The 24,319-nt window shown below is 41.7% G+C and overlaps 1 protein-coding gene and 1 long non-coding RNA gene across 8 annotated transcripts in view; one reads left to right on the forward strand and one right to left on the reverse strand.

Moving 5' to 3' along the window:
* Positions 1-4,437: 4,437 nt before the first annotated feature.
* SPRY2 (sprouty RTK signaling antagonist 2) lies at positions 4,438-11,611 on the reverse strand. Of its 3 annotated transcripts, XM_048852996.2 has the most exons (3): positions 10,205-11,611; positions 7,541-7,628; positions 4,438-6,213 (listed from the first exon to the last, which is right to left on the reverse strand). In XM_048852996.2, exon 3 carries the CDS (start codon positions 6,160-6,162, stop codon positions 5,221-5,223), a length of 942 nt encoding a protein of 313 aa, XP_048708953.1. In that variant the 5' UTR covers positions 6,163-6,213; positions 7,541-7,628; positions 10,205-11,611; the 3' UTR covers positions 4,438-5,220. The 3 variants fall into 3 exon arrangements, with proteins under 3 accessions (XP_048708953.1, XP_048708942.1, XP_048708956.1); XM_048852985.2 differs by lacking the exon at positions 7,541-7,628 and having other exon boundaries at positions 10,205-11,610; XM_048852999.2 differs by lacking the exons at positions 7,541-7,628; positions 10,205-11,611 and adding an exon at positions 8,112-8,374.
* Positions 11,612-12,787: 1,176 nt separating this feature from the next.
* LOC125637915 (uncharacterized) overlaps positions 12,788-24,319 on the forward strand; it is a 198,334-nt gene continuing 186,802 nt past the window's right edge. Inside the window, exons 1-2 of one of the 5 annotated variants that reach the window (XR_012668818.1) lie at positions 12,788-13,412; positions 16,545-16,593. This is a non-coding gene — a long non-coding RNA (uncharacterized LOC125637915). The remainder of the gene's footprint in view (positions 13,413-16,544; positions 16,594-24,319) is intronic. The other 4 variants (XR_012668815.1, XR_012668816.1, XR_012668820.1 and 1 more) reach the window with 4 other exon arrangements.

The following is a 24,319-nucleotide window of genomic DNA, read 5'->3' on the forward strand; positions in this document are numbered from 1 at the left end:
ACAACTCCCACTGCAATCAACTGTTTGGCTTCCCAAAGCCTGAACATTTTGGGCAGGGCTTTTCTAGCCAACACATAGAATCATAGAATCATAGAATATCAGGGTTGGAAGGGACCTCAGGAGGTCATCTAGTCCAACCCCCTGCTCAAAGCAGGACCAATCCCCAATTTTTGCCCCAGATCCCTAAATGGCCCCCTCAAGGATTGAACTCACAACCCTGGGTTTAGCAGGCCAATGCTCAAACCACTGAGCTATCCCTCCCCCCCATGCAGGACTTAAGTCACTGCAGAAGGGTTTGTTAATAGTACTGACATGGCCAGGCTGGGCCAAAAGAATCTGTTGCCTTCCTCCCATTATAGAATAACAAAAACTCTATTTCAAACAAAACATTTATTATTGAGGAGGAGGAGCAATTAAACACTGGGGTATTAGCAGTGGAATCTAGTGTGATCTAGATTCCAGCCCACTGCACTACAGTACCAGTAAACTGAAATGTTTTATTTAACTAGGAGGAAGTATTTCATCATGAACAAAACATGTTAAAGGCTAATCTCATTTTGCCATAATCAAAAGCACACTAAACAAATGAAAATAATATATGTCCTAGAACCTTGGGGACCGGTGTCATAGACAGATGGAAAACATTTGAAATCTCTTTAAAATGTGGCACAAGTATGTCAAGGTAATCATTCTGCGCCCCCCCCACCCCCAATAAAACCTTCAAAGACAGATCATGCTCATAAGAAAAGCATGTTTCATGCTCTTCTTTCATCCCCTGCACTAGAAGTAGCAATAAACCTTTAAGTATTGAAAGAAGAAACTGGTACAACATGGAACAAATATGTGAGACAAAAATATGACAAACGCAGCAGGATCTTCTGAGTTAGTAAAATCCTTACAGAGAAGTAAGGAAACTGGACACTAGACAATACCGAGGCAGAAGAAATGCTACAAATGCATGCAGTATATTTAAATTCAGTACAGCACACTTTTGCTTCCAATAAGAACAGTTTTATTTGGATTTCTGATTTTCCTGTTTCCAATAAACTTTTGACAACTTCCATTAAGAAAAAAAGTTTTTTTTGTAATGCAAAACAAACGGAAAAGAACTCAGTACTTTATCCATTAGGAGAGAACAGACAGCATAACGTGTTATGGTTCTGGCACCGCTCGTTATGTTTTCAGCTCCCATCACCCCAGCCTGCTGTTTGTTTAGGGTTACATAAAATGTCAACAAGCAATGCTACCCAAAACCAATGCTACTCATATGAAGTGAGGCCCTAGTGTGAAGCCAAATGTATTTGCAGATCTCTGCGCACTGGTAATTGACAGAAATAAGTCTCAATAAGGTGGGGTCACATTTATATTTCACCAAACTTTTTAAAATATTCCCAGCATGAGAAAAAAAATCCCATCAGGTAACGCAATGCACAAAAGTTGTAAGCACATTATGGACACTGCAGTAAGTAGCCAATATTTTTGCTACTGTCAAGTATCAAGTGACTTACATAGGCATACAGGCATGGCATAGATAGGTAGGCATTTTTATAGGAAACTGTAAAAAATATCAAATGAACTTATATGAATGTCCAGCTATTACTCCTCTCCAACTGGGAAATAAAAAATTTGACTCTTTAAAACTGTCGTGTTAAAATGAATGCTTTGATAGTTCATTTGAACAGGACGTACTTTCCACATGATCAACCACCTTTTATTTCCATTAAAGGTATTATACCTAATTATTGTACTGGTAAAACTGAGCTCCTTTGCTTTTACTGCTTTGATTGCTACCTTCAGAGAACAACCCCCCCCCGTACCTGTAATTTGCACACCATAGAGGAAAGTGTAAGCTGTGATTTGTCTAAAATTATAATTCATCATACTATATTATCTGCCAATATCCGATTCAGAGTCCCCACCTCAGACCAAAATGTGCATGCAAGCCAGAGTTTACCTGAGGATCAAAACGCTGAAAGAGCAATGTAACAAACTGAGCTAATTGGGTGGGGTTTGTTTCTCTCACTGTCTCTCACCCACAGGCAGGCACACTTTCACAGCGAACATCTAAAATCACCAGGGCATGCTTCTACATTGCATACATTTGGCAAGGCACCACAGTGACCCTCAAAATGTAAGTATTGGGTCAAATTCTGCTCTCAGTGGCTCCATCCTGATGGGCAAAAAAAGGGGTGCAATTTTCAATTACGTTGGCTCAATCCAACTGCAAAGTCCTTTTAATGCTCATTAATGCACAGGCTAACAGTTTTGAGGGCAGGTTTCAGCCTGGCCCAGACTAGTAAAGTTTGTCTAAACTAGGATTTAAAAGGTGTGATGTTAGCACGTTAACTAACATGCTAGCTAACATATTGGAGAAGTCTAGTGTGGATAAGGCACTGGGTTTAGCATGTGCTAACCTATTCAAGTTATAGTCTAGACTTTTCAAACACAGTTAGCACAGTTAGCTAAAACTTACTAGCATTACACCTTAATTCCTCGTCCACACAAGGCTTAAGTGTCATAACTCTCAATGATTAGTAATGGATGTAACTTGACAGCAAAATTTGGCCAATTATCTTTAATGAAGAACTGAGTTAATGTTGACAAATCATTCTTAAATGAAGTCCAGATTCATATTTCCCTACAGTAAGATTCTGGGGGAAGGGGAAAAAGTCTATCAATGCAGATAACTAGTTAGTTAGCCAGCAAATATAAAATAAATCAAAACACTTTAGTATTTGCTTTTCAGTACCTATGCACCAGAAGTAATGTACACCTTTAATTTGTCAAACAATTAGGACACATTCCAATTTGCCAATTTCAATTTTAGTATCATGCATTTAAGTATATTTTTTTAAAATACATATCTAAGACAATAAGGACTAACAATTCAATATCCACATTACCAAGTTCATTAATACAAGATAACGAGTTTGAGTTATTTTGTGCTATGAATTGTATTTTTATTTCCAAACATGTAATCTCAGAGGCAAAGACTTCAGATAATTGTGCTATTTAAATATTTCTGTGGTTACTTTCAGTCAGGATAGATGCAAGACCTGCACATGCCACCTTTGATATAGGCTGGACCCATTTCAAGAATTGGAGGAAGTGAATAGAAACACAAGGATCAGTCACTCCTTTTGATATCTGAATGCGCTGTTTCTAAGTAAATTGATTTGATCAGCCAGATAAATATTGTGAGTCATACTCAAAAGCCTAGACACAACAATATTTGTGCACTCTTGAAAGAATTTGTATGCTATGCAAGCTTTACCTGAATAGCTTGTCTTTTTACACCCGTCAGCCAGTCGTTTGGTGCTGAGAAATAAAGAAATCTAGCTTGCTTTCTCCCATTGGGGAAAAAAAAAAAAGGGGGGGGGGGGCCTTGTGTATCAACTATTCCTGATTAGCAAACTAGTTAGGGCTTGCATCTTCTAGTTTCACCTGACAATTGATAACCAGTGTGCACACACTTCCACAGAGAAGGATTTTTCAGCACTGCAAACCTATGTAAAACATCCCAAGTGTCAGAACACCAGAATTAAAAGTAATGGGTAAAAATTTGCAATTTCCCGTAGCCCCACGTTTAAACTTGTAGTAAATAAGTTCTTAATTTATTAATTTTAACCTTGTTTTTGTTGGAGAGGATTCAGAGGAGGCTGTGATATTTCTTAAATGCCAACCTAAAAATCAGATGTATAAAATCAGCACTAAGACCTTAGACTTGGAGAGACATGCTCAGAACAGGAAATGGTAGTTTGTTAATAAAGAAAGGTAAATCATTTTCTAAACTTCCGAGGGCACTTAGCAATGAAAGAATGTTGACCTCAGTGGAAGGTAACTGCTACAAGTGACAAATCAACTAAGCAACTTTCTTCTTAAAAGTGAGGCAAATGTTTTATATAAGTCTGGACTGCTTTCAGATCTGTCACTCCCTGAAGCATATTCTTCTCCTTTTAACAAATAATCATACAAACTCTTTGAAGTAACCATATTAGCTGTCCATTATTTCCAAGTACTGAGCCTGTGCAAGCCAAACCTTTTTGTGAACTAGTATTGCTTATTTCCTATTTAAAGCACAAAAAGCTCATCACTTAACAGGATAGGTCAGTTTTCAGTGTTGATTATTCCTAGTCTGGAATGAGTTCATGCATTTTCCTATGTTCATTTTCGTCTTAGGCTATGCAAACAGCATTTATACCATTTCTGTAAGGGTAAGAAAAATGCATTATTTTCAGTTAAAGAAATAACATTTAAAGTTTGCCTTTTCATTAACCTAAAGTTCTTAAATCAATTCATTATTTTAGCCACTTTGTGAACACGTTTCTTTGAATTTTTCCCTCTAAAAAAAACAAACAAACAAGCACAAACAAACCTCACAAATCAGATTTTCCAATTCAGAGCAATAAAGGGGGAAAAAAATGACAAGCAGCCCAGTTTAATTTCAAACGTTAATATATTTTCTATTTTATAGTGAACATATGCATCTGTCACCCCTTATTTGCAGCAACTATGACGTCCTCATAAGAAGGGGTGACATTTGTAAGATGCCTCTTAAAATAAATATTTCTTTTTTATAAAATAATAAAACTTCAAATAAATATTCTTTACACTAAACAATATGTTGAAAAAAATTAGAAAATAAAGGCTGAATTTTACTGAAACTGTACAATATACATGAAGTCCAAAGAGAAATCAAAGTCTTGTAATAGAGGGTTTCCGTCAGGCAAAAAATACAATCTAAAAACATACTGATTGATTCACATTCTTCCGAATGTACAACATATTAGTATAATATTTTGTGACTGTGCCATGTTCTATGACACCACTTTTTTTTTCACAGTTGAAAATATTATCGTATATACAAAAATATAGCACATTATCTCTGGCAGAAAACAATAAAAAAAAGGAGTCATTTGCTAATTTACAAATTTTGCAAGTACTATTCACAAACAATAGAGTCACCTAGGAGTGTCTGTGTTGCTTTAGCTTATGCAATATATGGGTCCCAAAGTACTGCATCCCATATTTGAGCTCCATTAGCTAGGTTCTAACAAGCATATCAGTTAAGATGGCACACATGCAGAAAAGCAGTTCACTGCAAACAGCAAAGTATACCCCCAACCCTTCTAAAAACAGTGCCAAGGTTATAGCTGTTTAGTTGGTTGCATATGTGTGTTAGAAGAATCCTTATAACTTTAGTATTCCCGATTAGTGATGCTATGTTGGCTTTTCAAAGTTCCTGGGGGGAATACTGGGAACTTTGCAACAAACTATGTTTGAGTGTTTACAGCGGCATCCGGGCCGGTTTACCCAGTCATAACACCCCTGGCACAATTTAAGGCAACCCTTGGCTGGTAAGTAACACCACAAGCAAGGCAAAAAGAGGGATACAACACCCATGGCAGACCATCTAGTGCAGCAATGTGACTGACTGCAAGAGCATGGGTTGTCAGCACAGTTGTCCTCATCATCATTAGAGCAGTGATAGAAGAGGCATTTCACACAGCAAACACAAGTCCCATAATCAACCACATTCTGGGCTGAGCAAAGACACTGCTTGTCACAGATCCAACAGGATGGTAGGGTCCTTGGAGAAGTGCACTCCTTACACTTACATTTTCCACAGTCCTCACACCTATAGGCATGCATGCCCAAGTCTTCTTTGCTCAGGGGCTTCAGCTCGCTTGACTTGAACTCAGACTTGGGCTGCACCCTGATTATCCCATCAGCCGCTGGCCCAGAAGATGATCCTAGAAGTCTTTGTTCAGATGAATTACTGCTTGTACTTGTCCTTGTACTGCTCCGTGAACCGGTGCTGACCGTACTGATGGAACGGGACAAGGGTGCCCGGGAGGAAGAATGTACCTGTGTATGTTGGACCCTGGTAAGATGACGATGTTCAGGCAAGCCATGAGGTCTTTCGTTTTTGTGCTGGCTAGCTGGACGAGGGGCAGGTTTAACCCCTGGTCGTGGAGCCACTGTAGGTCCCTCTGTGTACTCATTTGTATTTCGGATGGCCCTGATCTGGTCCAGTGACAACACATGAACCTGCTGTGTCAGAACATCCCTCAGGTCAGAGTCTCCCTGCTGCCTCCCACCGTCATGCCGAACCTGTAGCAAAGACTGGGACCCACTGCCATTCTGAGCTCTTGTCTCCATCAGTATCCTGAAGAGTGGTCACTCCAGCAGGCTTAGAACACATCTGAACTCCTGTAGCAACAAAGAGAAGATTCACTATTGTGTCACATTGTACATTTGCAAATTGTCTTTCCTCCTGAAGGATCCTGGAGCATTTTACTAATTAAATAAGTACACCACCATTAAAATGGAGCCACATTAGAGGTGGAGGGCAGAAACCAGACTTGGTTAGTACTCTGCACCTGTCTGATTTTGCTAAAGAAACTCTTACTTTTACTAAATGCACTAAAGGACTTTTTTTCTGCATCCATGCAGAACACAGAAGTTTTAGGTTTTTAAGAACTCGTCATAAAGATGATTCACATCCAGTAAACGGCACAGAACTCAGTTTATCTATAATGCAAGGAGAGAGGGTTTTGCTGACCCTGGCAGGACTTGAACTTGTGATTCCAGGAAATCTAGGTATTTAAAACCTGATACTGAGACCTCCCAGTCATCCTCTGGCTAGACCGTGGATTTTAACATAGCTACTTAAAATGACTCTTCTTTTCACATAACACTACTAAAAATACATTTTACACAAAGAACAGCTACAAATGTTTTAGAAAGTGTAATGTGACCTGCTGACGACAGACATTATTTAATTCTTCAACTTTATTTAAAACTGAGTAATATTTTGGTAGGCTAGTCTCTTTACACATTAAACTTAACATGATGTAAATAGGAAATTGTAGTTTAATACCAATGGTCCCAAGAAAAACACTAAACAGCAATAAAATGTTTGAGGTTAGATGCCAGTGAGTTAGTGCTACCAAAAACATCAACTGCAGAAGTAAAAAAAAGTCTCTAAGATTGTCAAGTGTGTCATACTTGTGTACTTCACGTCAGTTATTTCCTATTAAATACCACTGCAGAATTGTTTTTACATTTCAAACTATCCGTAGATTATAATTCAAATATTGGGCATGACTAGAAAATACAGAGCAATTTATGGAACAGAAATATGCAGAATACAATCTAAATACTATCATCCAAGACTATTTGATTGAGGATACATCACTAAGTAATTAAGTATGGAAGTTGCCTTAAGAAATTCAGTGGAAACCCAATAAAACATGCATAAAGTTAATGGAAATCAGTGTATGACTAGCATCATAAACTTATAATATACTGATTCTTAGTACAATGGATAACAAATCTGTAGATCAGAATTTAGCAATCTGTCATTCTTTAATGGTTTCTAAAGTAGATTCAAAATTAAATTAGCTACATAAACATCCAAAGGAATTTGTTTTGACTTAAAAACAAATCTGAACCCTTGCTTCTTGCAAGGGCCACACAATGTCTTCAACTATACTTAGAAAGAGCACCATAGTGTTACTCTGTATATATCACTTACCATCAATAAATAATACTACACCACAGTATTGTAAAATATATCCAAACAGACACTTCAACAGTGAACATCTCCATATGCTGTCTTTATTCTAAAACCAAAGGAAAACATTTAATTTCTTACCCGCTGGTTACTTTTCAAGCCAAAATAAGTTCTCTTTGTTTTATTTTATAAGCTGGTCCTTTTCGAAAAAGATGAAATTTAATAAAAATATTGGGTGTGTTCATTATTGTTAAATCTTGGCTTTTACCCAGCATGCATGTTAGAAATCATGATTCTCAGCACGTGAAAGCTATCTTGCAAACACATCTTTAATTCTTGTTTATATCTACTTCAAATTAAAACCCTTGCCAAGAGAAAAGTTTAAATCCAATGCCCAGAACAGACATGTCCTTATTGGAAGCTATTTAAAGATAACAAGGTTAAATCAAGGTTCTCCCCACCTCGAGCGGAATTTGCAAATTCACATACCCCTCTTCTTTCAATTCTAGATTTAAACTAAATTCAAAGAGCAAATGAGAGATGTTTTTGCCTCTGCAGTATTGTTAACACTAAAAGTATGACTGACACTGACCGACAGGTTCTTTGAAAGACAAGCGTCTTGGAAACTGAACCCCTTCAAACAACAAGGTAAAAGCTGCAGAAGAAAACACTGCTCTTTTCTTCCTTTCCTTTTATAGGCTTCATCTTTGCCCAGAACAACGTGCTCAGCAGGTGGGGCGCAGCAATCCCTTAATTCTCTCAGGACTGGCTGATATTGCAAATGAAACAAGCAGCCTCACAAATGCAGACAACCTGGAGATAAATAGGAGACATCCTCTAGGGTGGAGGAGGGAGGCGGCTTCTAAAGTTGCCTTATCAGGAAAGTCAAGCCCATGCTTCCTTTTAACTATTGTGTATCCACCCCCCACCCCCAGGAGATGCTGGAGGAGTCAGAGTTATATAAAGCTTCCTGCATTACGTCTCATTTGAGAGAACACCTCCAAGGTAGTTTAGTAAAGTGCAGGTTTCCCCTTCAAGGGCTACCATTAAGCAACAGTTCCAATTCCAGGAAGTCAGCTGTAGGAAACCTCGCCAGTGCTGCTACTATTTTACCTATTTTGTGTAAATTTCAACCAGATTCCCAGATTAGGAATTACAAAGTGACACCCACTGAATTTGTAGCATAACAAACAGCCCTTGCATTTTATTGCACCGAGAGCTCTGGAAAGATCCGTTATCAGGGCAAGATGCAGATCTACAGCACTCTTGTTTTTGCACGTATGTTTGCCTGTAGTTCTTTCAGGGAAACAGGACTCTCCCCTCTTTAATCTCGGTTGATCTCAATGCTTCCCTTTCCCTCCTTCCCACCCACCCCCTTTTTTCCACCTACCGAATAAGAGCATAGCAAGAGAAACATTTGCCTTTTTTTTTTTTTGAGATAACGCGATTCACCACTTCCAAAAACCGAAGTCCACTCACTTGCTGAGCAGAAATGTCATGATTTGCTAACTCTTGCTAACTGGGATTGGGAAAAGGGGCTGGGTTTTATCCTCTGCACGCTTGGGGAAGTTTAAAACGCAAAGTGCTCCTTGTGTGCTGTGGAAAAACCCATGTCGTGTTGGCTGGGAGAAGGGAAGCCTAAGGGGGAAAAAGTTCTCTGCCCATGAATTTCTGTTTTGTCTCAGGAGCCTTTGCAGCACACCCCCACCCCATCTCCATCGCACACACACCAAGCACCTCTTCGTTGAAAGTGCTTTGAAACCCCTATTAAGGGCTGAGTGTGTGATCAGACTATGGATTAGGGCAAAAGGGACTTCACATCGGGGTGGGGCAAACTGACACACAGTTTGCTGCAAACACCAGCAACTTTCAGAAGCTGTTGCAAAGTAAGCCACCACCACAAATATTAAGCCCTTCCGTGCCCTCCTCCCCCCAAACTGCTTCAGTCCTACACACCATATAATGAAACCAGGAGAAGAATTTACTCCCTGTCATATCGACGATCTATTTAACTTTATCGCATGGAAAATATATTTATAGCAGGCGTGAGCTCACTTCCGAATTGCACAAATCTCCCAATGCACTTATAGAATAGTGTCAGTCTTCCATTTAAACGGAGGTGGCTAAAGACACCAAGTACAGGGACCAAGCGATACAAACGAACAACCCCCCAAATCCTAACCAAAATCCATGTAATGCTTTGAGACAGGATCTACCAGGACTTCCTCGTCTCTACTCTGCAGGGGCATGTTCCTGCGACTGTAGGAGAATACAGTATGCAAAGAAGTCACCCGAGTTGCTTCAAGTCCTTGCACTATTTCGCAGACATTGCTCCCTGCAAATGCTCAAACCTGAGTACAGATTACCGCCCTCTAAACTCACCCCCCACCGCCCAATGGCGCGGAGCTGGGGGGGGGGGGGGGGCTCCCTCCCTGCAAAGTCATTTTTTGAGGGGAAACACGTGAAACAGCCCTTAGAAACCATCCGATGCTCCCCCCTCTCCCCGCCGAACTTCCCCAAGGAAGAAAAAAATCTCGCTGAAATTCCACTTCCAACTCCTGGGGTGGGGGGATAGGTTCACGGATTGAAAAGGGATCGACCTTACACCTACATTTCCACGAGCTCCTCGGAACAAACTGGGCTATTAAAAAAAGCTTGTTTTGCAAAGAAGGAAAATGCTCTCACCGTGATCGCGGCACAGCACCAACCCCCCCTCTCTCTCGTGTTTTCTTCTTCCTGCGGTTTGCAAGTAAATCCAGCCTAAAGCAGCAAAAAAAAAAAAAAAAAAAAAAATTCTTTTCCAAACTCAGCTTTAGTCCAACTTGCAAATCATCATCACCATCATCTCAAAAAATCCAGAGCAAAGTGACCTCAGTGTCCCCAGATCGATTATAAATATAAACCTCTAGAAAAGGTCTCCAGGTCGGGTGGGTATTTCTTTGCTCCTAAAAAGAAATCACTCATACACTATTTCCTCTCCCCCCGCCCCCTCAATCGCCAATACCAAGTCACTTTTTTTGTTGTTGCAAATGATCAAGGGGCGGGAGGGGAGGGAGAAGCCAAAGCAAACCCAATACAGTGGATCTAAAATAAAATCCCAAAGCTTTTCTTCCTGCAAAAACGCAGCCTGTGCAGTGTAGCCGTTCTGCTGAGAAGCTGCAAGCTCCCCTCTCTCGTTAGCTTTCTCGCTCCCTCTGTGAGCGTGTGAGTGTTGCAGGCAGCGCTGTGGTTTGCAATCAGGGGGTGTTTTGGAAGCGCAGCGGATTTGTGGTGGTGCCTGTTGTTGTGTGTTTGGAGGAGGAGGAGGAAGATTTGAGATCTGAGCTGCAGGGGCTTGGCGTTTTTCTGCTCGCGCTCCCTCTCTCTCTTTTCCTTTCCGGAGGAGGTAGGGTGATCTCTCTGCAAAAGCAGCAGTAAATGGCGTCATGTGGATCTGAGGAGGAACAGAGCAGTTGTTGTCCCAGAGGATATATCGCATCCGGTCCCAGCTCATTGGCTCTGCGGGGCTACATTCACTCACACTCCCAGCGCCCTGCCAGCACTCTGAGCCGCAGGAGGCATTCAAAAGGGCAACAGCACCGAGCAAGCCCGAGGGGGAAGCAGACGACTTGCACTGCAATTGCAAGTAGAGCCGCCGCCGCCGCCGCCCGATGACTGTTACAACTGCTCTTCCCGCTGCTGCTTCGGCCCGGCCTCGCCACCCCTGTGCTGCCTGGCGCGGCGGCGGCGGCGGCTCCCTCCCCGGGCCGCCGGGCCACCGATTTGTGCCAGAGGCTCCTTCGCGCAAAGTAACACAACGCGTAGTACGTGCGAGACACTCGGGCAGACGAAACAAAAGGCTACGTGGGACCCTCAGGCGAGCTGGCTGGTTACGCTGGATTGAACTGAAGCCCCTGGAGGTTGAGTTGCAGAAGAAAATAAAACCTTTCCGGTGGCGTTTTTGCCGTAGAACTAAATAGCAGTTCAAAACGCCCCCTCCCCTTCCTTTGCGTTGTAGTTAATCCAGTCGCCTACCACTTCTCGGCCGAAGGAGGGGGTATTATTTTGGGTACGGGCTGCTGCGTAAACACGATCATACACCATATTCTAGTACTAGCCACGCCACCTCCTCCTCCTCCTCCTCCTCCAAATTAGTGGCTGCGATAATAAGGGGAACGCGGTGTACCTCAGACACCAGCGATCTGCTCGGGACATACTTCTCCTCCACACAATGGAGTGCGTAGCACTTTGGGGTGGGTTTTTTTTTTTGTTTTTTTTTGTTTTTGTTTTTTGTTCTGTCCAGGGGATCGGCATGATGCACTGCGGTGTAATATGTCCTGAAAACCAACAACAAAAAGAAAGGGGGAAGGAAAACTCCGGCCTCGGTGCTAGGACTGGGGATAGCCTGTCATTCATGTGACAGGCTATCTGAGGTGGGGGACCCGCAATTGTTTTCCCAGTGTTTGCGCAGACCGGCAGCCGATGGCTGGCGGACCCGCACCGGTCTGCGGACCACCACTTTGAGTAGCACTGGTTTAAGGTACAATGAGTCGGAGGTGCTATAGCGCGGTACAACTTCCAGAGCACCAGTCCCTAGCGCTGGAGACGTAGTGTTTTTTATTTAAGTTCAGTTAACATATGGGACAGTGTCTGAAAACAACTCAGATGTTTGGTTTATGGACATTGTATGTTACAGTAATGACACAATCCTCTCTTCTCTGTATTGGCAGGCACTAGGTGAAATAATTGGTTTCAAAATTTGCCTCGTTCCTTGTTGTGTATTTTATGCCAAAACATATATAGGTACACACCCCCCTCCCCCACACACACACAAACAACCCTATCTATATTCACACGTGTATGCAGAACCTATTTTGTAAGGGTTATCTATAAGAAATAAAAGTCAGCAGTACATTGTATTATTTACATGAGCATTCATATAGGGAAAAGTCTTGTACGACCTCTATCTGGTCTGCCTGCACATCCTCTTTTACCTATACCAAGTATAGCTTTGTGAATTAGATGAGGTGTGTACCTCATGAAAATAAAGTGGAGGGGTATTACACCCTCACCTATTCTCTTTCTAGAGCGAGATCTGTCTATCTATACACCAACAAGAAAATTAACCACAGCTTATTAATAAGGCAGGTCTATAGTTAACCTAATATCTTCCTTTGAATGCTCACTAGACTCTCTAGTTTCAGAGTAGAGCAGCCCTGTTAGTCTGTATCCGCAAAAAGAAAAGGAGGACTTGTGGCACCTTAGAGACTAACAAAGCTCACTAGACTCTCGGACCATTGCACTGCCTGTTTAAATAGACTGGTGTTGTTTCCGAGATGTCTGCGCAGGGTGGTAACATAGAATATCAGAGTTGGAAGGGACCTCAGGAGGTGGTGTGGAGATCTTGGGCTAGAGAGAATTAGCTGCAGCCAGCGTTTTTCTCCACTTTCGTGTAATTTCAGTGACGCGAGTCAAGCGGACGGATCTGTGAATGACCGCCCTGCCCGAGAACAAAAAGCCAGGGAGCTGCAGCTTTGCAAGGCTGGGCTCCATTGAGCCCTCTTGATGAATGAAAGGCGGCTGCACGCCGGGTCCCCACTAGAGGGAGCCCAGAGTCGGTCCGTGTGCCGTGGGACAGACGCTGGGAGCTGTCTGGGGAGGAACCGCCAGGGCTTTCCCCACAAAAACAAGCGCTCGGCGGGGTTCGCATCAGCCGGAAGGGCGGCCCGCTTGCCCGGTCTCGCCGGACACGGCGTGCAGCTGTTGCGAGAGGCGGTGCGGGGAAGCGCAGAGCCCACAGGGCGGGCAGAGGAACGCGTGCGCTTGCCCGCCGTTGTGTAACGCTAACCGGGAGCCGCCGCCAGTGAACAAGCTGCACGGCGGGCACCTTGCCAGTCAATCCCAGGCTGAGCAGGTAAGAGCCCCGCCTTTCCACGCACACGGCGGCGCTCAGTGGCTGCCCGCGAAGCCCCACCTCGCCCGCCCCGCCTCTGCCGCTGCAAGTTTCCCCGCTCACCTTTTCTCTTGTGCTGCCTTTGCGCTCCCCGGGGGCGAAATTGTTCAGGGGCTGCCCGCAGGAGAGTCCCTGGGGTCTAGCTCACCCGCCCGACGCTCCCCGGGGCTTTACCGTAGGCCTTTTCAGATCAGGTCTTTGAAGGACGTCTCTGGCCTGGAAAATCAGCGGTTCCATGATTTACAGTGGAAGTGAGGCTGGACAGTTCTCCTGCCTGAATTGCCTGCGGGTTACAGCTGGGCCTGGCCTGCAGTGTGTACACTCGGATCAGTTTAGGGTTGGTGCTGCATTTCCCCACTTGGGAACGGGTATAATTGAGCTCAGGGAGCCTGCTTTGGCTGTGAAAGTTAAGGAATTCAGATTTGGCTGTTTAGTTCAGGTCCACATCTACTTCAGATCAACCATTAGGAGGCAAACAGAAAGGACCATGTCAATTGCAGTTCTGTTGGCAAGGTACAAAATAAATAAATAAATAAAATCAGTTCTTGCCAAATACAACCCTTACCCCCAAATTAGAGAGGTTTTAAAAAATACGGATATTAGAGATGGCTAAGGTCTTTTAGGTCATTTTTTTTTTAAATTGACAAGCTGTGTAGTGTAAGAGTGTTCACAATACTATTATTTTTATAGCAGCCAGCAGTATGGTAGACATGTTAGACTCTAGTCCTGCAAATGTACATTTATTTGACATGTGAATAGTCCTAATGAAATATAGGAAATCAGTGGGGTTAGTCATATTCCCAAAGGTAAGCATATGTGTGTTTTCAGGATCAAGGTCTTACAGAAAAGCTAAAAAGACCATATGTTAGTTTGTTAACACTTACAATGCTGCAGCTGTAGTGCTTCAGTGTAGACACACCTACAAGCGTGCACCTACAAGGAGGGATTCTCCTATCACCATAGGAAATACTCTTCCTTGAGAGGCAGTAGCTAGGTTGACGGGAAAATTCTTCCCTTGACCTGGTGCTGTTTCCACAGGGACTTATATTGCTGCTTAAGGGTGTGGATTTTATACACCCCTGAGTGAAGTATTTGAGAGTAGCAGCCGTGTTTGTCTGTGTCCGTAGAAAGAACAGGAGTACTTGTGGCACCTTAGAGACTAACCAATTTATTTATTACAGCATAAGCTTTCGTGAGCTACAGCCCACTTCATCGGATGCATACAGTGGAGTGACATAGTTATACTGACCTAATTTTCTAATGTAAACAAGGCCTTAATCCTGATGAATTTCCAAATTTAGGGCTAGTCTACACTGGCAACGCTAAAGCGCTGCTGTCACGGCAGCGCTTTAACGTGGCTTGTGTGGTCGCGGCAGAGTGCTGTGGGGGGAGCTCTCCCAGCACTTTAAAAAAACCACCTCCACGAGGTACACTGTCTACACTGGGGCTTTACAGCGCTGAAACTTGCTGCGCTCTGGGGAGTGTTTTTTCACGCCCCCTGAGAGAGAAAGTTGCAGCTCTGTAAATTGCCAGTGTAGATCAGCCCTAAGGAATCAGTCCTACAAAGATTTATGTACATGTTTAGCCTTATGCATGTGAATGGGTTTACGTGTAAATCTTTACAGGCGCAAACTAGATTATCCAACCTTTATGTTGATGAACGCTTACACATGCGAGTAATTCTATTGAACTCCATGGGAGTTAGGTGTCTAGGTGCTTTTGAAAATCACAGTAGGCACTAAATACCTTTAAAAATTGGGGCCAAAGATACTACTTAGTGCAAGTGAGTTCAGTAGGTGTTAGCTAGTGAGGCCCCAATCCTGCATGTCCTGGTTGGTGCACTATATAGGCAGACGTTCATCTTCACAACATGCCTTGGAGGATCAAAGCAATGCTCAGTTTTCCTTGTTGTGACTTTCACAGAGCGACCGGGGTGAGAAAAACAATTGACAAATAGGAAAATGTGACTGTAAAATTCCAACATTTGTCAGCATGACTCAGGCAGATGTAGTACCGAAACTACGTTGGAATTAATTTTATGCAATGAGTTCAAACTATTTTAAAGTGGAAGGTGTCCCATTAAGAAAAATATGCTCCAAAATTGCTGGGGCTATTAGGGCAATAAAAGTTTACTGGTAAATTCCATGTTAACTATTGGCATGCTGGCACTTTCCAGATAGTCAGCAAAAGAAATAATCCTGCAGCCTTTGTGAAATGAAATGGCCTAGTGTTAGTATATGCAATTATGTCTCCCCTAGTGGCTTGAACTGATGACTGCACAGTCTGCTACTTTCAACAAGAGTTTGACTTTAATTCAAGCAGAAGCCTGTGTTTTCAGTGCTCTTGCTCTTGGGTTCATTCCCAGCTGAGGACCGCAGTAAATGTATATATATGTGGCCATGGTTTAGTTACACTGGCAATTCCAGTCACCTCAGTTAGAGATTTGCCCATGTAAGGACTGACAGTCAGGTCCTGGTAGGATTTCTGCTGCACCTAAGTATTGAAAATGTACCGTACATGCTTTTATTTGATTTCCATTGTTCAGGCTGCAGAGTAGAAATATGCAATGCACTTCCCTTTTTCAAAAATATATCTTTGTGGGTGGTTGTTCATCACAAGGGGATGGCCGCTCAGGTTGTTTGGTGCCTCCTCTGGGCATTTTCTGCATCTATGTTAATGTGGCAATGTGAAGGTATGGATTATGGACACCATGTAGTGAATGTGATTGTCTACACATAGCTATTACTGCCTAGTAATTCCATAGAATCCTAAACCTTTAATTGATTTTGTCTTTCATGTTTGAGTCTTTGAAAAAAGTTAATGTACATTAGGGAGCTATTTATAGTAAAATTGGCTTATATGAGTGGCTAGTCTGAAGTCCTCTTCCCATTGATAAAATATTAAATTGAGATTTTTCAGAGCAGTCTAGGGTATTTATACCCATATTTTTCATTGAAATGAGTTGGTGATATCTGCCTACATCTATTATACAGCTTTGAAAATCTCAGCCTAATAGCTGATTTGATTTTATGTGTGTCGTTTGTGTCCCTGATTCAAATACCTTTCATCTCAGTTGTATGATTTTCATTACAGGTTGGGAGGAAGAAATTTTGGGAGTCCGGCGAGGTGGGGGAGTAAAAAGGTAATATTTTGGCTTTGTACTTTGTACCTAGTCCCAAGTCATGGACTGTGGCTCCCACTGAAATCAGTGAATAAAGTCCTGAAACAGAGTGGCTACCTGCAACGTGACCTAATGGTTTTAGTAGTGCTTAATACCCTTCAGGATCAGGCCATCATCACTCAGAGCTGTCCAACAGTTTCTGTCGTCTTTGGTGAGATAACAGGAATGATCCTAAATCACTTGAGGATCTGGCCCAATATATCTAGGGACATGTACCAAAAAGAACATTTTCTAGTTGAATATCAAATATATATCTGTTCACATTTTTTTTTCTCCAGATCCTAAAATTGTTCTAAAGAAAAGGGAGGGGTGAGCGTGTGGAAAGATTCACCACAATCATGTGCATAGGAACTGTTCTAATAAAACAGGAGCACTAGAATTATTTGATTATATTTATATTAATAAGATCACAGAGTTACTAGAACTGTTATACGCTTTTCCTCTTTCTCTTAAATAATACATTTCATGACTCAGTTTTCTTTTCCTATAGAGGTTAACAGCATATTCTTAAAAAGTGGGAAATTGCTGTGAAGTGAATGGATGGAAAATCAGCCTTTCATACCACAACTTGGGAAACCTTGCTGTAGCCTTTTTTCCCTTAAATTTTCATATGCTGCTGCCGGTAGTTGGAGTGTGAGTGAGGGTATAGACAAGCATTTTAACTGCTGCGTTGTCCTGCCCTGCTTTGAGCAGGGTTAGATGACCTGACTAGGCTCAGCTACACTAGAGTTTTACCTTCAATCAATTGATTGTGAGTGACTTTGAATCAGTTAACACATTTGTGAGTAAAGACTAGTTTTGACAAATGTTTCCCCAAACATTTTTTTTCAGCATGCAAATGCTTCTGGTTTACTCTTAGGCTGAGCCTACTGAGGTCTCTAGCGGGAGACAGTGGAGAAAGGTGGTAGAAATTGTGGAACATTTTAGGGAAAAAGAGACAGCCCAAGAGGCTGGACTGCGAAGGAAGGTCATTGGAATTTTGGCAGTTTGAGGCATGTAGCAGGCAAATTAGTAAGATGCTATCTGGGCTAGGTTAAAACATCGTTCCACTTGTCATTTTCCTGCAAACCAAGAGAAGCATATTAAGCAATTGTTAAATATTCTCATCTTTTTATCAGGGTCCGGGAGCTGTTTTTTCATATGTGAAATATTTTTACTCTTTGTCTAAGTGGCTTGTAAAAACTCCTCGAAGCAGAGTTGGCATAGACAGCATGCAGAAGGGGACCTTTGTTAATGAGGAATGAATTCTAAGTCATAAGAAACAACAAGAATGCTTCCTCTCCCAACACTGTCTTTATTTTTTGTCATAAATGTGTTGCTCCTATTAAAGTAATTGTAATAATGGTTTTTGTCAATTATTATTAGTATTATCCTACAGTCAGATCCACACAGGTGGACTCTTGTGCTCATATAGGTAGCCCCACTGAAGTCATTGGGACTCCATGTGGGCTGAATGGTCTGTCTGCGCAGATGTGATTGCAAGATCAGGGCTGAATAGACTAAAAACCACTTTAAAAGAGATAGGAACAGTCAACTAATTATACTTACCTTACTTAAAGAGAGAAGCAGGCAAGACACTTGATTATCTAAACAAGGTTATCTGTGTAGGAAGATCCACTCCCACCACTGGTTTAATAGGCCACTGTAAACTTGAAATGTTTAAAAGCTGTTTCAGGTATTGCATCTAGCTTTGGTTCTTTCTGCCATTATTTGTAGTTTAAGAATCACATTTTCCCATTTTTTTAATCAGCGTTGTTGCTTTTGAAGGTCTTATAGAGACAGATGGTGGAAATTGACTGAGATCCTGATTCCAGAAGCTGTTTTGGATAAGTGGACCCCTCTCTATAGCCTTGTCTAGCCCCAGTGAAGTAAATGGGGCTCTATGGAGGTGCAGGAGTCCAACTGCACAGGTCAGCTTACAGGATTTTGGCCTGACTAACTAAATATAAGGGGAACAATGAATCTTATAGTAAACAAAATGCTGCCAAGCGCATGAAGTAAACAAACTCTGTAACTGGAAGAAAATACCCCTATCCCATTTCTTGGGAGGTAAATGTTTTCAGATAGGAGTGTGATTTTTATTTTTAAGTTTGTAATGTCCTGTCAATATCATGTCAGATAGTATAAGTAAAACTAATGCAAGTGCTTTTAATGTATTCTCATTTAAATTAGATGTGGCAGTTAGAATATGGCTAAGATATAAGCTGTTATATTTTCAGAAAGAAAATTATTTTTCATTGGGAAATAAAAGTATGGTTCTATAATAGGTTTTTGAGCACCTAACTCAATTTCAATTAGGGCCTGATCCATAGCCTAGTGAAGTCAATAGAAAGGGTGTTGTTGTTATACGTCAGTGGACTTTAGATCAAACTCTTATCTAGTTAGAGAACATATATGTATCTAAAAACCAGTGTGTAAAACATATGTTGTGTGCCATAGACTGCAAAAATAGAGAGCCACGATTTTAGTGCATCTGTGTTCTGATCTTTTATAAAGGCTGAAAAGACATAAGCAGAAAAGACTGAATCATCATTCAGACTAACTTCAAAAACAGGTTGTATAAAACAGCAAAATGTAACGTGAAAGTGAAAGTCTTTTCTTCCATTGCCAGTTCACTAAAATAAGAGAATAAAAGAAAAGATCACTTCCTTTGCAGACACTTTATGAATCAAGCAGACTGCAGAGAGCTACAAAAGGATCTCACAAAACTGGGTGACTGGGCAACAAAATGGCAGATGAAATTCAGTGTTGATAAATGCAAAGTAATGCACATTGGAAAAACGTAATCCCAGCTACACATATAAAATGATGGGGTCTAAATTAGCTGTTACCATTCAAGAAAGAGATCTTGGAATCATTGTGGATAGTTCTCTGAAAACATCCACTCAATGTGCAGTGGCAGTCAAAAAAGCAGACACAATGTTAAGAATCATTAAGAAAGGGATAGATAATAAGACAGAAAATATATTGCCTCTATATAAGTCCATGGTATGCCCACATCTTGAAACATTGAATACTGTGTGCAGATGTTGTTGCCCTATCTCAAAAAAGATCTATTGGAATTGGAAGAGGTTCGGAAAAGGGCAACAAAAATGATTAAGGGTATGGAACGGCTGCCATATGAGGAGAGATTAATAAGACTGGGACTTTTCACCTTGGAAAAGAGATGACTAATGGGGGAATATGACTGAGGTCTATAAAATCATGACTGGTGTGGAGAAAGTAAATAAGGGAGTGTTATTTACTCCTCATAACACATGAACTAGAGGTCACCAAATGAAATTAATGGACATCAGGTTTAAAACAAACAAAAGGAAGTATTTTTTTCGCACAACGCACAGTCAACCTTTGGAACTCCTTGCCAGAGGATGTTCTGAAGGTCAAGACTATAACAGGGTTTAAAAAAGCACAAGATAAATTCATGGAGGATAGGTCCATCAATGGCGGCTATTACCCAGGATGGGCAGGGATGGTGTCTCTAGCCTCTGTTTACCAGAAGCCTGGAATGGATGACAAGGAATGGATCACTTGATGATTATCTGTTCTGTTCATTCCCTTTGGGTTACCTGACATTGGCCAATTTCGGAAGACCGGATACTGGGCTAGATGGATCTTTTGTCTGACCCAGTAAAGCCGTTCTTATGTTCTTAATCTGGCATTTGATTTGGTGCTAGATGAAATACAAAGTTTGACTTTCCCCAGCTGTCTTTCCCGTGTCTATCTTTTTGCTTGTCTTATCTTTTAAGAACCTGATTTGTATACATATGTGATCCTAATTTTATTGTTTGCCTTCTCAAACCAGCACTTTCACCTACATCTCCCCCTTCCTCTCATTTGGCAGCCAGTTGGGCTTCTTCCTGCCTTGAATACCACATTCCCTGGTTATTCAAGCTCAGTCATTAGCACCCTGTCCCACTACTGAAATTATGAATGAAAAGCCTTGTTGTTCATTACAAATAACTTGGGCTTCCTCAGTCAGTCAAATTCAAATGGAAGTGACTGCCAGACAAAGCGGCTGTATGATGGACAGTCCTCTCAGCAAGTGATCAAGGCACACAGGAAGTTTTTAAAGACACAATATAGGTAGAGCAGCCTGGGCGTTCCCCTGTGGTCAGGGCTACTTGGGCAGGAGGAGGAAGGATGTTTTTTTCCACCTAACATAAGAAAGAGGAACACAGAGAGATGATAATTTGCAGTCAGTTCTGCCTCAGCAGAATATATAAACCTTTCCATGTAGACACCTACACCTTCCAGTAATTCTCATCCAAGCAGAGAAAAGGGCAGGCACCAGCATTTATTTGGTTTTGAATGCTGCACTGTGCAGAGTGGGTCACGTACTTGGAGCAGCACAACCCCCTGCTGAGAAGTTGCATTGTCCTGGGCCCCCTTTTCACAACAGGGGAAAAGGTAATTGACAGGCTGATTGTTTGGCCAGAACCCCTGCTGTTTTAAAATACTCCAAGGCCCCAGTCACACGTTGTCAATAATAGCTGTCGGAGGTGACGAGTGAAAAAGGGCTGTTCAGGAAACAGTTTGAGCCCTTCAAGTGGACAGGCCTCAGTGACTTCTCCGGCACTCTGGCTGCCACAAGCAGCCCCTTCAAAAATAACCTTGAAGCAATAAATCAAACTTGTTTCCTGGACTATACAAGGAACAGCTGGTTATTTTTCTTCACTTTTTTTTTTAAGTCAAAAAATTATTTAAGCACAGGAAATCAAGCATGTCAAAGTTTGGCAAAGCAGTTTAGGTGATTTAGCAGTTAAACACTTCTCCTCTTTTCAGTGTTATACCCTAGCCAACTTTGGGCTTTGACTTTTTATCTTCTCACTTCAATAGCTTGTGCCTTTGCCACAATGTCTACCACAATTTGCCTCCTGTCTTCCACACAGCTAGGGAAGCGATCCAAGTAGTTTGCAAGGGGAACTGTGGAAAAGTCTTCACAGATTCATTGAGCTTGGCTGGACTGTTCTTTTAGGAACCCAAATCATGTATGTGGCATAGGCATGTCTGAAGGTGTACAGGCCTACAATGTACTTAATACTATATATATACATGCTGTACTTAATATTTTAATATATGTACAGTGCCACTGATGTGTAGGGGGCTATTCAGACAGTTAAAAAATTACAGGTCCCCATTGAGAGGACCTTACAGTCTTAGGCCCTGATCCTGCAATTGGATCCACAAAGGCAAACATTTACGTCTGCATAGAGCGCCAGTACGGGCCCACCCACATTGATTTCAGTCTCAGAGCTTTAATTCTCTGCCACAGCACGAGACATTTACTAGATACTAACTTGCTAAAATCTAAATCTATTACAATTTGAGAGTTCTTAATATTACCACAGAGTAGTGCCCAACTCAGGTCTGCTAATACATTTAGCTCCTCAGAATTGGTGATATACTCAGGAAACAAAAGGCTGAGTTCAAATGTGCTTTTGAAACCCTCTGCAATGTCCATGTGCTGTGCTTAAAGCTTTACAGCAAAGATGGAAATGTGACCATTTAAAAAAAAAAAGTTGATGGTAAAAGCAGAGATTAGGTTGTGCAGAACAACAAACTTCTCTGGAGTACTGGGCTCAGTAAAAGCAGAATTAAGAAGAGGAGAAAATAGCTTGTTGGTCTCAGGTTAGCATTAAATGGCTAATTAAAATCCCAGATTTTGAATACCTTCGCATTCACATAGCACTGGATTTTTGTTCTTGTTTTTTCACATTAGTCATCTGTTTACAAAATGTAAAGAACAACACAATTTGGTTAGGTACAAAAAGAGACAGTTGTCCTGGAAAGAGAGCTGGGGAAAGCAGATTTATCTCTGTGTGCTATATAAGCAGCACGGTTTACACCACGACAGTGCTGTGTTTGTTTTGGCAGCTCTGCGTGGGTGTATCAGGCTGAGCATGTGATTTCTGTATCAGTGATATCTTTGAAACATGGTCATTGTTCACCCTCTACTTATGGTATTGGTGCCTATATATCTCTGCTAATGACATTTTGTCTACCATGTGCCTGTTCTGAATGGCCATTACACAGTGGATTTTTAAGAATTTATTTAAAAAGCATATTGGATTTGTTTAGTTGAGAATAGTTTGTAGGCTTTAAAGCTGGAACTTGCAATGTTTTCCTGTGGCTCCCCGAAAGTAACTCATTGAATCTAAGAGGAACTAAGGGTGCTCAGTCTCTCATAGGAGATGCTGTTGCAGTATCAGGCCTTTATCTTGTAAGTTCTTTGAGATGGAGACCTTGTCTTCTTACTGTCTGTAAAGCTCTTGGCACATCTTCAGTGGTGTAATTATTCTTTATTCTTTCTTTTTTCCTCCCACACCTAGAGGTGCATTGGGTGCCCACCAGTTTTCACCATTTATTTTGGTCTTCTGCTGCTCTGTTCAGGCTTGAGTGTCAAGTTGATAGATTTGCCGCCTTTCTCCGTTCTGTGGATTGTTTCTCTAGGTTACCCTCTTTTTCTCTTTCCAGGTGGTGTCCATATTATCATTTGCTGTGGAAGTCATGTATGTGGTATCCTTAAAGTGTGTCTAATATGTCCATATTAGGCAGGTCCAGGGCTGGGATGGGGTTGGGGGAGGGTTGCCTCTCCCCTGGCCATGGCAGGTCCAGGGTTGTGGGAAAGGCATCTCTTCCTGCCGCAGCCCTGAGTGCCTGCGTGGTGCTTATTAGGGTGCTGTGCGGCTGTGTGGCCGTGCAGCCTAGAGGGAACTAAGGCGCCTGCCATGCTATTTTTCCAAATCTTTTCAAGTTTATGAAAGTTGTTTGCTGCTTTTAATAGTCATTGCTTGACATCTAGCATGGTGTCACCATCATTGCAAATCTCATTCCATAGATAGGTAAAATGGTTCACTTCTTCTTTCATCCACTCTAATAGTTACTTTGGGGATGTTTGCAAAAAGAAAAGGAGTACTTGTGGCACCTTAGCGACTAACCAATTTATTTGAGCATAAGCTTTCGTGGGCTACAGCTCACTTCATCGGATGCATCAGTATGCATCCGATGAAGTGAGCTGTAGCTCACAAAAGCTTATGCTCAGATAAATTGGTTAGTCTCTAAGGTGCCACAAGTACTCCTTTTCTTTTTGCAAATACAGACTAACACGGCTGTTACTCTGAAATTTGGGGATGTTGGTAGCCATATATTTTGTCTTACCCTTGTGGATGAACAAACCAACTCGTTTTGCTGTATCTACCAAAAGCTGGGTCTTTTCTTTTTTTAAGCAATGTGTTGAACTAAGCAGAAAAATATCAGCAAAAACAAGGTCACCCAATTGTGCTTTTCTCCATAAAATCCCTTTTTTCCCTTCTGTGGTTACTTTCCTCATGATGTAGTCAATGGCCATTTGCAAATAACAGAGGGGATATAATACACTGTCGCCTTATTCCAGTTGTCATTGCCAACCATTGGCCAATGTGTCGTCATCTCTGAGTGCACATTCAGAATTCCCATATACATCCTTGATTATTCTAATGATTTTTGCTGGTATTCCATAGCATGTCATGATTTTCCAAAAATTGTCTCAGTTTATGCTGTCAAAAGCTTTCTGGAAATCTATAAAATGTATCAGAAGAAGTGCTTGCCACTTCACACTTGGTTCTGTGATATCTCTGAGAACCATGACATGGTCTGCACACGATCTCATTGATCTAAAACCTGCTAGTTTCTCTCTTAAGTTGAAGGT

Source organism: Caretta caretta, chromosome 1 (assembly GCF_965140235.1).
Source record: "Caretta caretta isolate rCarCar2 chromosome 1, rCarCar1.hap1, whole genome shotgun sequence".
NCBI lineage: Eukaryota > Metazoa > Chordata > Testudines > Cheloniidae > Caretta > Caretta caretta.